Source organism: Heteronotia binoei, chromosome 5 (genome assembly GCF_032191835.1).
Source record: "Heteronotia binoei isolate CCM8104 ecotype False Entrance Well chromosome 5, APGP_CSIRO_Hbin_v1, whole genome shotgun sequence".
In the NCBI taxonomy this organism is placed as follows: domain Eukaryota; kingdom Metazoa; phylum Chordata; class Lepidosauria; order Squamata; family Gekkonidae; genus Heteronotia; species Heteronotia binoei.
In genome coordinates this window covers 24215725-24230226 of record NC_083227.1, presented here as the reverse complement: position 1 = coordinate 24230226, position 14502 = coordinate 24215725, and the positions used below count along the sequence as shown (strand labels likewise).

General features: G+C 46.7%; 2 protein-coding genes across 5 annotated transcripts in view; one reads left to right on the top strand and one right to left on the bottom strand.

The window, feature by feature from the left end:
• LOC132571165 (zinc finger protein ZFP2-like) overlaps window positions 1-14502 on the bottom strand; it is a 475317-nt gene that overhangs the window by 89688 nt on the left and 371127 nt on the right. The gene's annotated exons all lie outside the window — the stretch shown is intronic.
• On the top strand, window positions 817-10644 carry LOC132572215 (zinc finger protein 397-like). 2 transcript variants are annotated; one of them, XM_060239059.1, is made up of 4 exons: window positions 817-925; window positions 3961-4749; window positions 6010-6130; window positions 9162-10644. In XM_060239059.1, exons 2-4 carry the CDS (start codon window positions 3997-3999, stop codon window positions 10436-10438), a joined length of 2151 nt encoding a protein of 716 aa, XP_060095042.1. In that variant the 5' UTR covers window positions 817-925; window positions 3961-3996; the 3' UTR covers window positions 10439-10644. The 2 variants fall into 2 exon arrangements, with proteins under 2 accessions (XP_060095042.1, XP_060095041.1); XM_060239058.1 differs by having other exon boundaries at window positions 9159-10644.

The following is a 14502-nucleotide window of genomic DNA, read 5'->3' as shown; positions in this document are numbered from 1 at the left end:
ATTGTAAGCCGCTCTGAGTCTCTGATTCAGAGAGAAGGGCGGGGTATAAATCTGCAGTCTTCTTCTTGGGAGGGGGCACCCCCCTCACACACTGGTACCTAGTTACAGCCCTGCCTGCCAGTAACCAGAAGCCAAATCAGTAGTACTGATATACACAGCACCAGCCAGGTCCTCAATTAAGCTCTCAGTCCTGGGGATGAGGTGGATTCCACAACAGTTAACTTGTTCAGCTTTCTGAAATCATCCCCAAAGCAATATTCAGTAGATACACCCTCAAGACTTTGGTGGTGGGTTATCCTTCCTTGGAGGTTTTTAAACAGAGGCTAGATGGCCATCTGACAGCAATGAAGATCCTATGAATTTAGGGGGAGGTGTTTGTGAGTTTTCTGCATTGTGCAGGGGGTTGGACTAGATGACCCTAGAGGTCCCTTCCAACTCTATGATTCTATGTCAGATCTCGCCCTCAGAACAAATGAATTCGACACCCCTGTTTTGTCAGCACTGAGTGAATCTTTCCTGACCGAGTGTTTTTTTCCCCGCCACTCGGTTTCAGCTTAGTTTTCTATTGGCTGACAGTGCCTCTGAGCATGAACAGAGAGCCTTGCCAGCTCTCTGTAAAGCCACAGCCAGACTTTCCGCTTTGGGGATTTGATGAGAGCAGATTTTCTTGGCCAGGAGCGGGTCTTAAAAGGCTCGTTTCATCTTTTCCTTAAATAATTAATTTGCAAAGGAAAAAAGCCATTAGAGTCATATTCGCCCTCCCCTGCCCATAAGAGACAGCAAAAGGTTAAGAAGCAGAAAGAGACGCGGTTCCTAGAGAGGCTACAAAGGGGGGCGGGAGGCGAGAAGTCACTGAAATCCGCCAACTTCCTCCATCGGGGGTCTGGCTTTGCTTGCAGCAAGCGTGGGGACAACGCCTGGAAAGGTAAAGCGCCGTGGGAGAGGGAAGGGGAAGAAGCGTCCCCGGGGTGGTCAGCCCTGTGGGGCGGGGATTCCCTCTTTGGGTCCTCCACGTGCAGAGCAGGGCCTGGTTGGAGGAGGTCAGGCTGGCTCCTTTGCTGCTAGCTCTGGATCCAGATCTTGGAACTGGCGCGGGATCTGCAGCAAGGAATGGGGGGAGGGGGGTGTCAGGTCCGCCACATCCCCAAGGCCGAGATCAGATTCTGCCACTGAGCCCTGCAAAACGATCCTGCTGTTTTAAAAAAGCACAGAAACCGGGCTGGTGGGAGTGTTCCCTGAAGCATTGGAAAAAGTGCAGAAAAGGGCAACTAGAATGATTAAAGGGTCGGAACACTTTCCCTATGAAGAAAGGTTAAAACGCTTGGGGCTCTTTAGCTTGGAGAAACGTCGATAGCGGAGTGACATGATAGAGGTTTGCAAGATTATGCACGGGATAGAGAAGGTAGAGAAGGAAGTCCTTTTCTCCCTTTCTCACAATACCAGAACTCGTGAACATCCAATGAAATTGCAGAGCAGTCGAGTTAGAACTGATAAAAGGAAGTACTTCTTCACCTAAAGGGTGATTAACACATGGAATTCACTGCCACAGGAAGGGGCAGCGGCGGCTGCAAGCTTAGCCAGCTTCAAGAGGAGATTGGATAAACATACGGAGCAGAGGTTCACTAGTGGCTACTAGCCACAACGTATTGTTGGAACTTTCTGTGTGGGGCAGTGATGCTCTGTATTCTTGGTGCTTGGGGGGCACTGTGGGAGGGCTTCTAGCCCCACTGGTGGACCTCCTGATGGCACTTGGTATTTTTTGCCATTGTGTGACACAGAGGGTTGGACTGGATGGGCCATTGGCCTGATCCAACATGGCTTCACTTATGTTCCCTCTAAGTCGAGCTAGTTCAGAGTTTTTTAAGCCTTTGGCTCACACCTTTTTTGTCTTAGCTCCAGAGAGAGGGCCCCAGGAGCAAGCTAATTTATGCTGCAGCTAACAACTTTAATGCCAGAGTAGCTCACAAAAGTAGAATTTTTCCTTACAAGCAGTGTTCCCTCCAAGCTGAGTTCGTGTGAACTCGCTCACAATTTTTTAGCCTCCAGCTCACACATTTTTGTCTCAGCTCAGGAAAAATGGCCCTAGAGCAAACTAATTTACGCAGCAGCTCACAGCTTTAATGGCAGTAACTCACAAAGTAGAATTTTTGCTCACAAGACTCCACAGCTTAGAGAGAAGGGTTTGATTTCTCACTCCTCCACTTGCAGCTGCTGGAATGGCCTTGGGTCAGCCATAGCTCTCATAGGAGTTGTCCTTGAAAGGGCAGCTGCCGTGAGTGCTCTCTCAGCCCCACCCCCCTCACAGGGTGTCTGTTGTGGGGGGAGAAGATATAGGAGATTGTAAGCTGCTCTGAGTCTCTGATTCAGAGAGAAGAGTGGGATATAAATCTGCAGTCATCTTCTTTTTCTTCTTCTACCCCGCTGCCTGTTCCTCCCAGCCCACCTTTTGCCATGCAGCACCCGAGCAAGTTCTTTGAGAAAGAGGTGGGTGAGTGAAGGAATGCCACTTTGGCCTGGCCTGCTGATGTGCAGCTCTGGGCCGCTGGTGGGATGGCAGAAGCAAGGTGGGTTACAGGGCACCCAGCAGCAGGAGATGTACTTCAGGGCCGGCAGTGTGCCATAGCAGCTGTAAGTGGCGGGGCCGACCCCGGCCCCCATGTTTGGGCCTGGGACCCTGTGGGCTCTTGTCATGACCCAGATGGGGGTGCCACCTGATGCTGCCACCACTCTGGAATTAGGGTCCCTTGGGAAGGCCCGGAGTGCCCTCCCAAGCCCTTCAGATCTCCCTTGCTTTGGCCAAAAAAACAGGCGCGTAGACTAGGCAGAGTAGCAACAACAAAAAGGTTTATTTTAGACAGAAAAATCAGTAAAGGGCAAGTGAACAGATAAGGTGCTTTAAACACTAGAGTGATGTGGGTGAAGGAAAATAAACATAAAGTCCCTAACGCAACTAGACTTAACAGTCCCTAGTCTTAGAACAAAGCAGTAGACAAGTGTACCTTTAAGACCAACTAAGTTTTATTCAGAATGTAAGCTTTCGTATTCTGAATAAAACTTAGTTGGTTTTAAAGGTGCACTTACTTGTCTTTAAAACCAGTTGGCGGGACTTTGTGTTAATATAGAAAAATCAAAACTTCTATGTAAAAATATGCAAATAAATAGGCAACAAGAATTGCAGAGACTAACGGGCTGTGAAGAAGGGGGGAAAGGAGGGGGGAGGGAAACAGTGAGCATACAGTAGGAATAAGGCAAATAAAGGAAACAGAAACCACAGCTAAACAGTAATATCCACTCCTGTGTCAAGAAAGAAGAGTAAGAAACAAAAGCAGGGCAAAGACAATTAAAAGTAGACCATAGATATTTGTGAAGAGATCTAAGGAGGAATTTCTTGAGAAGTAACATAATCGACAAAAGGAAACCATTTGGCAGAAAAGTTAGAGGGATTAGAGTGTTGTAAGTTAGATTGGATTTTTTTCCATAATGAAATGCTCCCACAGCTTCGGGAGCCAGGTGGTAACAGTGGGAGCTGTGGATGCCTTCCAGAAAGACGCATTCGCCGGCAGACCTTTTACAGGGTGGTTTGCCATTGCCTTCGCCAGCCATCTACACTTTCTCCTCAGCAAGCTGGGTACTCATTTTATCAACCTCGGCAGGATGGAAGGCTGAGTCAACTGTGAGCCGGATACCTGAACCTAGGTCCTGCTGGGATTGAACTCAGGTCATGAGCAGGGCTTGGACTGCAGTACTGTGGCTTAGCCATAGGGCTCGGTTCTAGCAAGTTATACCACAGTCATAATAATTATCCATGTAATGTTGTGAATCATTTAATACAGTGCAGCTCTGTTGCCTATATAGAAAAATCTGTAATTAATATACTATGACCATTACATACGAAAAATAGAGGACTCAAAACCAGTTATCCTTTTTAATCTCTTTCTACTTCTGTCTTCTTTCTTCCAGGGAGAGGTCTAGTCAAGAAAGTTGTAATTTATTCCCATGGTTTTCTATAGGAAAAATATCACTGAGCAATCACCCAATATGAAGATGGAGGGTCAAGACACCACGATAGGGGAGATGCAAGAGGGGATAGCAAAAAACCCCCATGTACTCCAGGCTGGGAGTATCAGAGAATTCCTCCAAAGGAGGCCAGGAGTAATTAAAGAGGAACCTAGTGAGAGTTTATTGCAGCAATGGGAAACCCAGTGGCAGCAGTTCCTCAGGACAGTAGAGTCCCCTCAGCCACACTGGACAATTCCACTGTGGCCAAAGAAACCTTCACCCTGGAAGGATGCCAAGGCCTTTCTGGCCTCCTTTGAGCAAGTGGCTGAAGCCTGCTGCTGGCCCAAGGAAGAGTGGGTGACCCGACTCCTGCCAGCCTTCAGTGGAGAAGCAGAGAAGGCCTTCAACATTCTGGATGTCAAAGACAGAGAGGATTATGGGAAGGTGAAGACAGCCATCTTGAGAGAGGAAGCCCTGAACCGGGAGAAGCAGCGTGAAGAGTTCCGTCATTTCTGCTACCAGGAGGCTGAGGGGCCACGAGGGGCTTACAGCCAACTGTGGGAAATGTGCCGTGGGTGGCTGAGAGTGGAGAAACACAGCAAGGAGCAGATTCTGGAGCTCTTGGTCCTGGAGCAATTGCTGAACGTCCTGCCCTCAGAGATTCAGAGCCGGGTGAGGGAGAGTGGCCCTGAGAACTGCTCCCAAGCAGTGGCCCTGGCCGAGGAGTTCCTCTTAAGGCAGAAGAAGCAGGTGAGGTCCTTCTGCTGTGTGGGCCTTGAGTGCGAGAGGGCCTGGAGTGCAGCTGGGCCTGAGAACGTCAAAGGGGAACACTTTGGGATGATTGTCTAATCAGTTGGCTCCATTATTCAACTCGGATAATATTGAATGTTTGGGTTGGGACCACTATCTCTCATAGGACTGCCAAGCTCCCACCAGGGGTGGGGGATTCCCCGGGTCTGGAGGGCCTCCCGCCCCCGAAGAGCCCCAATGCGATGATGTTACCTGGAAGTGATGTTATCGTGCCTGGGATGTCATGCCAGGGATGCTCTGGGACTCATGGTAAAAACTCTTTGGTACCATAGAGTTTTATCATGAGTCCTAGAGCATCTTCAGCGTGAAATTCCCAGCGGAAGGACTTGGCAACTTTTATCCCTTGGTTTAGGGATGTGTGGATGGGGTCCCCCACCACTTCCTGAAAGAGCACATCCTCAAAAATCCATTTTTGTGTTGGATTTACATTTAGAGTTAGCAGGAGGTCTGGAAAAATGGATCTCAATTAACTAAACTGGCAATTAGATCATCACAGCATCTATGACTGGTTTTTGTGTTGCCAACCTCTAAGTGGGACCTGGAGATCTCCCCGAATTACAACTCCTCTCCAGACTGGAGATCAGTTCCCCCGGAGAATATGACAGCACTGGAGGTCCTGCTGAGGCCCTTCCTTTCCCCTCACCCTGCCCTCCTCAGGTTCCAACTCCAAATCTTCTGTAATCTCCCAATTTGGGACTGGCAACCTGTGGCTATTTGTCTGCCAAATCGCTCCTCTATGTGGGTCACCTGCTTTTGCACCAGTCTGGTTGTGTTATAATTCAGGCCACAAAAGATGCCTGTATTTATTTAAGAAGCTCCGTTCTGAGAGACCCAGTTTGATGTAATAGTTAAGTTTGCAGGCTCTTATCTGGGAGAACCGAATTTGATTCCCTACTCTTCCACTTGCAGCTGCTGGAATGGCCTTGGGTCAGCCATAACTCTTGCAAGAGTTGTCCTTGAAAGGAGAGCTTCTGGGAGAGCTCTCTCAGGCCCACCTACCTCACAGGGTATCTGTTGTGGGGGGGGGAGGTAATGGAGATGTAAGGCATTCTGGGACTTTGATTCAGGGAGAAGGGTGGGGTATAAATCTATGGTCTTCTTCCCTGCTACACTTGGGGCAGGGAATAGAATCCTTCAGCCTGTACCCGCCTTCCCAGATCCGTCACTCTATCCTGAAAGGGTCCCTCTCTTCTGTTGCAGGTAACCTTGGAGGAGGCCTCTGGGAGCATCTCTGAGACAGGCCAGGCTCCTTCTGAGGGCAAGCAGAAACAGTTTTCAATACCTATTAAGGAAGAGGAGGATGGAGAGGCTGTCCTGATGGGTAAGGAGGGAGGGGAGGCCTTCTGTGGCCTGAGATCCAAGATGCTCGGAAGCTCCTTCTGGGGTTGAGCTCAGCAGAGACTCTTTGCCTCCCTTCAAGGAGCCACCCTGTCCTTAGATTCCGCAGTGTGTTTGATATTCCGGGGAAAGGGCCCAGAGTGGAAAGTTAAATGCAGGAACCCTGCCAAATCTACTGTCCGTTCCCAGACCAAGGGAGGCCACTGGGCTCTATATTGGCCAGGGCCTTCTCAGTGGCAGCACCAATGCTGTGGAATGCTCTCCCCAAGGCCATAAGAGCCCTGCAGGATCTCTCCCAATTCTGCAGGGCTTGTAAAACCGAACTTTTTAAACAAGTATATAACAACTAGGGGAGAAGGCTGCCACTCTTATCCTGCTGGGCAACTCCACCAGAAGGACCACCAACAGATAAATGGAAAGTTTAGTACAATCTGAGCCGCCTAAGCTTTTAAAAATGTTGTGAAGCACCAATATTTTGTTTTAAATTGTAAATGATTATGTCTTATCGTTTTATATCAGAAACTGAGATGTTAGTTTTATTTTGATTGTTAGCCGCCCTGAGCGGGTGGGATATAAATGGAAAGTAAATAAATACATAAATAAAAACAAAATAAAGTTAAGGTGTGCAGAAGAGCCCCGCTAAGGCCTACCCAGCCCCTCATCCTCTTTCCTACAATGGTCAACAAGATACTCCCCGTAAGCCCTCGAATGAACGCATAAAACTTCCTTATACCGAATCAGGCTCTTGCTCCCTCAAAGTCATTATTGTCTACTCAGACTGGCAGCGGCTCTCCAGGGTCATGGGCTGAGATCTTTCACATCAAGTCAAGCTGGGCTAGAAGGCCACAGTCCTTCTGGCCTTTTTTTTTTTTGTTTGTAATTTTCTGCTGCCCACTCTAGGGTTGCCAAGTCCAATTCAAGAAATATCTGGGGACTTTGGGGGTAGAGCCAGGTGACTTTGGGGGTGGAGGTAGCAGCAAGGTTGTGGCAAGCATAATTGAACTCCAAAGGGAGTTCTGGCCATCACATTTAAAAGGACCACACACCTTTTAAATGCCTTCCCTCCATTGAAAATAATGAAGGCTAGGGGCACCTACTTTTGGGGCTCATAGAATTGAATTCCCTTGCCCAATCCTTTTGAAACTTGGAGGGTATTTTGGGGAGAGGCACTGGATGCTATGCTACAAATGTTGAACATATGAAGCTGCCTTATACTGAATCAGACCTTTGGTCCATCAAAGTCAGTATTGTCTTCTCAGACTGGCAGCGGCTCTCCAGGGTCTCAAGCTGAGGTTTTTAACACCTATTTGCCTGGACCCTTTTTTGGAGATGCCAGGGATTGAACCTGGGACCTTCTGCTTCCCAAGCAGATGCTCTACCACTGAGCCACCGTCCCTCCCCAGGGACGTGTTGTGCTTCTACCTCAAAACACAGCCCCTCCAGGAGCCCCAGTTATCCACAGATCAATCCTCCATTATACTCTATGGGAATCAGTCTCCATAGGGAATAATGGTGTGCCCAGCAGACATTTCCCTCCCCACTCCCCCACTTTCTGATGATTCTGAAGCGGGGGGAGGGCCTCCAAACCGGGGGATCTCATGCCCCCACCTGGGGATTGGCAACTGTAGCCCACTCTGTCTGGCATTTGTTTGTCATTCTGTCCCTGAACGTGGAGGTTCCATGAAGACATGAAGGTCAATAGCCAAGAACAGAAGTTCTGTAAATTCCTCTTCCTGCCAGATGTGCCTTTTTCTTAGTGACTTCCTGGTTTGAAAAACTCAGGCCCTAAGAAGGAAGGGGCTGTGGCTCAGGGGAAGACCCTCTGCTTTGCTTGCAGAATATTCCAGGTTCAATCCCTGGCATGTCCAATTAAAAGGACTGGGCAGTAGTTGATGTGAAAGACCTCTGCCTGAGACCTTGGAGAGGGGCTGCCAACCTGAATAGACCAGGGGTATCAAACTCATTTGTTTTGAGGGCCAGATCTGACATAAATGAGACCTTGTCGGGCCGGGCCATGTGTGTCATAAAATGTAATGCCAGGTAGCAGACACATGAACACAGACAAACACAATTAAAGTTTTTGTATCTCTCCCGTGTGATCGAGAGAACTGCGTAAAGGAAGCTCTGGCTCTTTCCTTCCCTCCCCAGGGGATGAGGAGGGGTGGAGCCTCAGCCAGTACAAGGAAATAGGCTTGGCTCAGCTCTGCTGTGCGATTGAGAGAGCCAGGCAAAGCAAGCTCTTCCTCCTCAAGGGAGGAGCCTCATCCAATGGAGAAAATAGAGGCTTTGCTCTGTAGCTTCTGTGCGATTGAGCAAGCCTGGAAAAGCAAGCTCAGATGCAGAAGGAAGCAGGAGAGAGGGAGAAGGAGGCAGACTTGCTTGCAGGCCTGATAGGAACCCTCTGGGGGCCCGACTTGGCCCCCAGGCCACATGTTTGACACCCCTGGGATAGACAGTTCTGACCTTGATGGATCAAGGGTCTGATTCAGTATAGCATAGCTTTGTGTGTGGGTAAACTTTACTATGGAGCCCAAGCATCCAGGAGGACTGGTTGGCCCAAGTTGCAACCCCTTTACCATTGGGGATGGAGAGATAGGTATCTTAGAAGGGGGTGTCCAATCTTGTGAGATTTGCAAGTGCCAGTAAGAAGCAGGGTGAGATCAGAACGCACAACATTCTGATCAGTGAGGCCCTTTGGTTTGCTACATTTTCAGTCTGTCATCATTTCATTTTTTTATTTATTGGATTTTTAGTTGCCATGAGACCCTTTGGGTGAGAAGCGACTAAAAATCTAATAAATTTTTTAAAAATGTTGACAGACTAAAAATATAGCACCAGGAGAAGTGACAAGTTCTCAAGAACTACAAGTCCCAGAATTCCTTGCGTCTAGGCAAGAGGGAAGGCCTTTTAAAGTTCTTTAAAGTCCACCCAAAGGAATAAAATGTACAGCCAGCTTTGAGACTTGGCTTCTTGCCAGGGTGGTAACTAGATCTCTCTGCCTTTGTTTCAAGCAGGTGATGTACAGGAGAATGAAAATGATGGAGGACTCCAGGTGTTATCATTGGACAAGGTCCACAATGAAGATTTGGAAGGAAACTTTGGGAATCATGGTGGACTAGAGAGGCAAGATGGAAATGGTAATGTTGAGAGAAATGATAAAACCATTCCTTGCCAAGGTGGGGGATTCCAGAAAATTCCAATCCAAGAAGAAAAGGCAACTCAAAATAGAAGGAATAAAGGTCTCACAACTCACCTGAGAATCTACATAGCGGAAAATAAAAATGAAACTGTGGTGCTTGGGAAAAGTCAGAACTTGAATCTTATTTCACATCAAGAAATTCACTCAGTAGATAAACCATACAATTGCTCAGTGTGCGGAGAGAGTTTCAGTTGGAGGACAGCTCTTACTTGGCATGAAAGAATTCACAAGGGGGAAGATCTCTCCCAAATTCCAGAGAGTGAAAACTGCCACAGTGGGCAACCACACCACGAAGAGTATCAGGTGATCCCAACAGGAGAGAAACAGTCTCAGTGCTCAGAGGTTGAGAAGAGTGTCAGTGACCACATAAGCCTGACTGAGCAACAAAGAACACACACAGCAGAGAGACCTTATAAATGCTTGGAGTGTGGAAAGACATTTCGGTGGGCATCACATCTGCAGCAGCATCAGACACTCCACACAGGGGAGAAACCGTATCAGTGCTCAGAGTGTGGGAAGAAGTTTACTCGGGTGTCAACCCTGCGGCAGCATCAGAGAATCCACACTGGTGAGAAGCCTTATGAATGCTCAGAGTGTGGGCAGAAATTCAGTTTCAGTTCCCTCCTTCAACGCCATGAAAGGATCCACACTGGAGAGAAACCATATAAATGCTCAGAATGTGGGAAGGCCTTCCGTCACCGCTTAAGCCGCAAGGTGCATGAAAGAGCGCACACAGGGGAGAAACCTTACAAATGCTCTGAGTGTGAAAGTAGTTTTAGTCGCACATCACACCTGCAACAGCATCAAATCATCCATACGGGGGAGAAGCCCTATGAGTGCTCAGAGTGTGGAAAGAGATTCATTTCCCCATTCCACCTTCAGCAGCACGAGAGGATCCACACAGGGGAGAAACCGTATAAATGTTCAGAGTGCGAAAGGAGCTTCAGCCACTGCATTAGCCTCACGGTACATCAGATGACCCACACTGGGGAGAAACTGTTCCAATGCTCTGAATGTGGAAAGAAGTTTAATTGGATATCATCCCTGAGGAAGCATCAAAGAATCCACATGGAGGAGAAATCTCCTGAGTGATGAAAGAAATTCAGTTCCTCAGCCTGACCTTTGTGGCACCAGAGGATCCACACAGGGAGAAACCACATCAGTGTTCAGAACCTAGAATGAGAAACAGTGAGATGTCAGGCCTTCAGTGGCATTGAGGAATCCACAGATCGAAAACCATATTGCTGCTCAGTTTGTGGCAAAAGCTTTTCCTGCCAAATAAACATTATGAAGAGTGAGCAGTTTGTTGTAGTGGTTAAGTGTGCGGACTCTTATCTGGGAGAACCGGGTTTGATTCCCCACTCCTCCACTTGTAGTTGCTGGAATGGCCTTGGGTTAGCTATAGATCTCATAGGAGTTGTCCTTGAAAGGGCAGTTTCTGTCAGAGCTCCCTTAGCCCCACCTACCTCACAGGGTATCTGTTGTTGGGGGGGGGAGAGAGGTAAAGGAGATTGTGACCATTCTGAGATTCAGAGTATAGGGTGGGATATAAATCCAATATTATCATCACAAAAACTCACAAATGTTACTAATCTTTAAGGTGCTACTGGTCTCTTGCTTTTTCCTATGGCTACGGACAGAGTAACATGCCTACCCATCTTGTGCTATCACCTTACAAAACACCAAATTCATTCTTGAGAAGAGGCATGTAAATATCACCCCCGTGGGAAAAAACATCTTGGCTGTTTTTAACCATCAAAGAACTCAGACAAGAGAAACTGTAAAAATGCTCTGAGTGTAGAACAAGCTTCTCTGATTTAATAAATCTCAGTGCATATTACATATCTGAACATATGCTGCCTTATACTGACTCAAATCACTGGTCCATCGATGTCTTGTCTACTCAGACTGGCAACAGCTTTCCAAAGTCTCAGGTAGGGGTCTTTCTCATCACCTCCTACCAAATCTTTTAAACTGGAGATGCCAGGGATTGAACCTGGGACCTTCAGCATGCCAAGCAGATGGCCCCTCATTGATTTATTTCTGTACTTTATTTATAGCTGACCTGTTTCACTGGGATTTGAAGCCGATTCCATAGGGCAAGACAATGCCGTCAATATTCAACATTTTACATTTCAAATTTTATCATAAATCTATTTCTAAAATAATTTATTAGTTTCACCCTCGCTGCAGTACTCAGTATGGCATACTTGCTGTTACTTTTGGCAGAGGTAATATAACAAGAATACAGATAGGAAAATACATATATGTGTATATAACATGAGACATCCAAAGAACAATGAAAGAGGACCAGGATCACAAAAATTAGAAAAAATAAAATCAGATGTCATCTATATAAATGAAAGCATCTTGTCTGTCTGTCCACCTCTGCATCTGTGGCATACATAACTCCTCAGAAAATAAAGTGAAGAGACTCAAAACTGGCAAGTGGCTTCCATATGATCATGGGAGTTACACTGTCAAACATTAAAGTAATCAAAACATTCTAGCCTACAAAATCCCCAGAACCTTCCATTTCCCTGTTTGTTTTGCATTGAAAGCTGTTATTGTCTGTGGCAGGCATAATTCTTCTGAAAATAAAGCTCTGAATGTTTCTGCTGGGTTTCCTTTACTTTTTCCTTTGGGCTCTGAAAGCTTTTTACACATAACACAGTTTTCAGACCAGAAAGGGAAAAAGTGGATGAAACCCTGAAGAAACATTCCCTTAAGAGTATAGGAAACCAAACAGATAATATAAAGAAAATGCAAAAAAAGAAGTGATTATATATCATGAACAAAAAAACGATAAAAAAACAAATATTTCTATCCACCACATTACGTTAGAAGGTTTTTGGAGCAATAAGAATGACCTCTGTTGGGATACGTTTATATTCAGCATTTTACATTTCATCTAGGGTTGCCAAGTCCAAGAAATATCTGGGGACTTTGGGGGTGGAGTCAGGAGACATTGGGGGCGAAGCCAGGAGACATTGGGGGCGGGGCCAGGAACAAGGGTGTGACAAGCATAATTGAACTCAAAGGGAGTTCTGGCCATCACATTTAAAGGGACATCACACCTTTTTAAATGTCTTCCTTCCATAGGAAATAATGAAGGATAGGGGCGCCTTCTTTTGGGGCTCATAGAATTGGACCCCCTGGTCCAATCGTTTTGAACCTTGCGGGTAATTTGGGGAGAGGCACTAGATACTATCCTGAAAATTTGGTCCCTCTACCTCAAAAAACAGCTCCCCCAGAGCCCCCAAAACCTCCAGATCAATTCCCCATTACACCCTATGAGAATCGATCTCCACATAGGAAATAATGAAGTGCTCAGCAGGCGTTTCCCTCCCTCTCCCCCCCTCCCCCGTTTCTGGCAACTGAAGCGAGGGATTGGCCTCTCTACTCACGAATTGCTGCTCTACTCACGAACTTCTTCAGACCCCTCATTCCAAGAGGAAGCCTTTCAATCGGAGACTGAAGCCTCCAGAGGTGCCGGGACCTGGGGATTGGCAAGCCTAATTTCATCACAAATCTATTTCTAAATTAATTTCTTAGTTTCACCATTGCTGCAATACTCAATATGGCATATTTGCTGCTACTTTTGGCAGAAGTAAAATAAGAACATAGGTTGGAAAATATATATAATATAAAGTAGAAAATATTTCTCTGCAACACGCTCTTCATTACACAAAAGAATTTTAAAATACTGTCTATGTAATACAGTGGAAGTAACTTTGGCTGGGATACATTTATTTTCAACATGTGATCTGAAAACTTTTGAGGTTGTGACAGAGAATAAGAGGTTTTCCAGAAGGATTCCTTTTGAAGAGTTCTGTGGGTGCCCTACACTACTCTGGAAGTGCCTGAGGTTAGAGAACAATTTTGTGGGAGAACAAACTTCAGTGGTATTATCTTGGAAGGAATGCGAATTCCCCTGTCCAGTAAATTCTGAGAGAAGGAAGGGAAGTGATTTGTTAGCCTATTATGCTGCCCAACTAAATTCAACCAGGTTTCATGTAGATTGTGTTTAAAAATCAGTGTTAATCAAGTGCACAAAGGATTATTCTAGTGCAAATGTGTTCTGCGTGTGTTTTGTTTAAATTTTCTCACTGGACCTGACGCATTTTTACCAAAAACAAGGACTTGGTCCTCTGAATGTGGGGGTGTCTGATATGTTGGTGAGAACATAAGAGAAGCCATGTTGGATCTGGCCAAGGGTTCATTCAGTCCAACATTCTGTGTCACACAGTGGCCAAAAACCAGGTGCTATCAGGAGGTCCATCAGTGGGACCAAAAGCCCTTACACTGTTGCCCCCCCCTCCAAAGCACCAAGAAGGCAGAGCATCACTGACCCAAAGCTTATGTCATGGTCCTAGGCCTGGTGTGGCCTTCAGACTCCAGGGAAATCTGTGTTAGAGTAGCAAGCAGGCCTACATTTCCCAGTATCCCTTCTGTCTCTCTGATTGAGTGGGCAGAAGTTTTGAAGGGAAAACTTGCCCAGTGAAGAAAAGATGATGGAACCTGGGAAGAAACAAAAGGACTAGCTAGAGAAGGAGTGTTCTCCTTGGAAAGGCTGGGCTGGAGGAAGGCTGTGGTCAGGAGACGGATCCCTTATCCAAAGAGTGGCGAGTCAGTTGGAATTAAGAGGAAGGGAATGTGTAGTTAGTCGCATCAGGGTTTTTATTTTGCTTTGCACCACCTTTACTGTTTTTCACGTTCACTGTCACACTAATAATTAAAACCACTTGTTTTGAGCACTTACAATAAACCTATTATTGTTATACTGCCTAGGTCTGTACACCTCTCACAGATAAAAGGTACATGCAGAGAAAGAAGAGAGGGGTTGGGTGGTTACTCTGGGCCCTCCCAGATTGCCCTGTACCAGAGTGGTGGCAGCCAGTAGAGGCCCTCAGCTTATTTAGGGGCAGAGAGCTGCTATTACATATTTCCAGATTTTAAGACTGGATTCATTGATAAGGAACCAATTTGAGTCATATGATCAGGTGCGGTAGGGTTGCCAGCCTCCTGGTGGGGCCTGGAGATCTGCTTTTCCAACGGATCTCCAGCTGGCAGAGATCAGCTCCCCTGGAGAAAAATGGCTGCTTTGGAGGGTGGACTCTATGGCACTGGACCTTGCAGAGGCCTCTCCCCATCCG

What these genes read in the sequence shown, in the direction of transcription:
- LOC132572215 (XM_060239058.1), top strand. Translation starts at nt 3,997, where the DNA reads ATGGTTTTCTATAGGAAAAATATCACTGAGCAATCACCCAATATGAAG. An exon ending in TCTTAAGGCAGAAGAAGCAG is followed by an intron (nt 4,750 to 6,009) that starts GTGAGGTCCTTC and finishes CTTCTGTTGCAG; the next exon opens with GTAACCTTGGAGGAGGCCTC. An exon ending in TGGAGAGGCTGTCCTGATGG is followed by an intron (nt 6,131 to 9,158) that starts GTAAGGAGGGAG and finishes CTTTGTTTCAAG; the next exon opens with CAGGTGATGTACAGGAGAAT.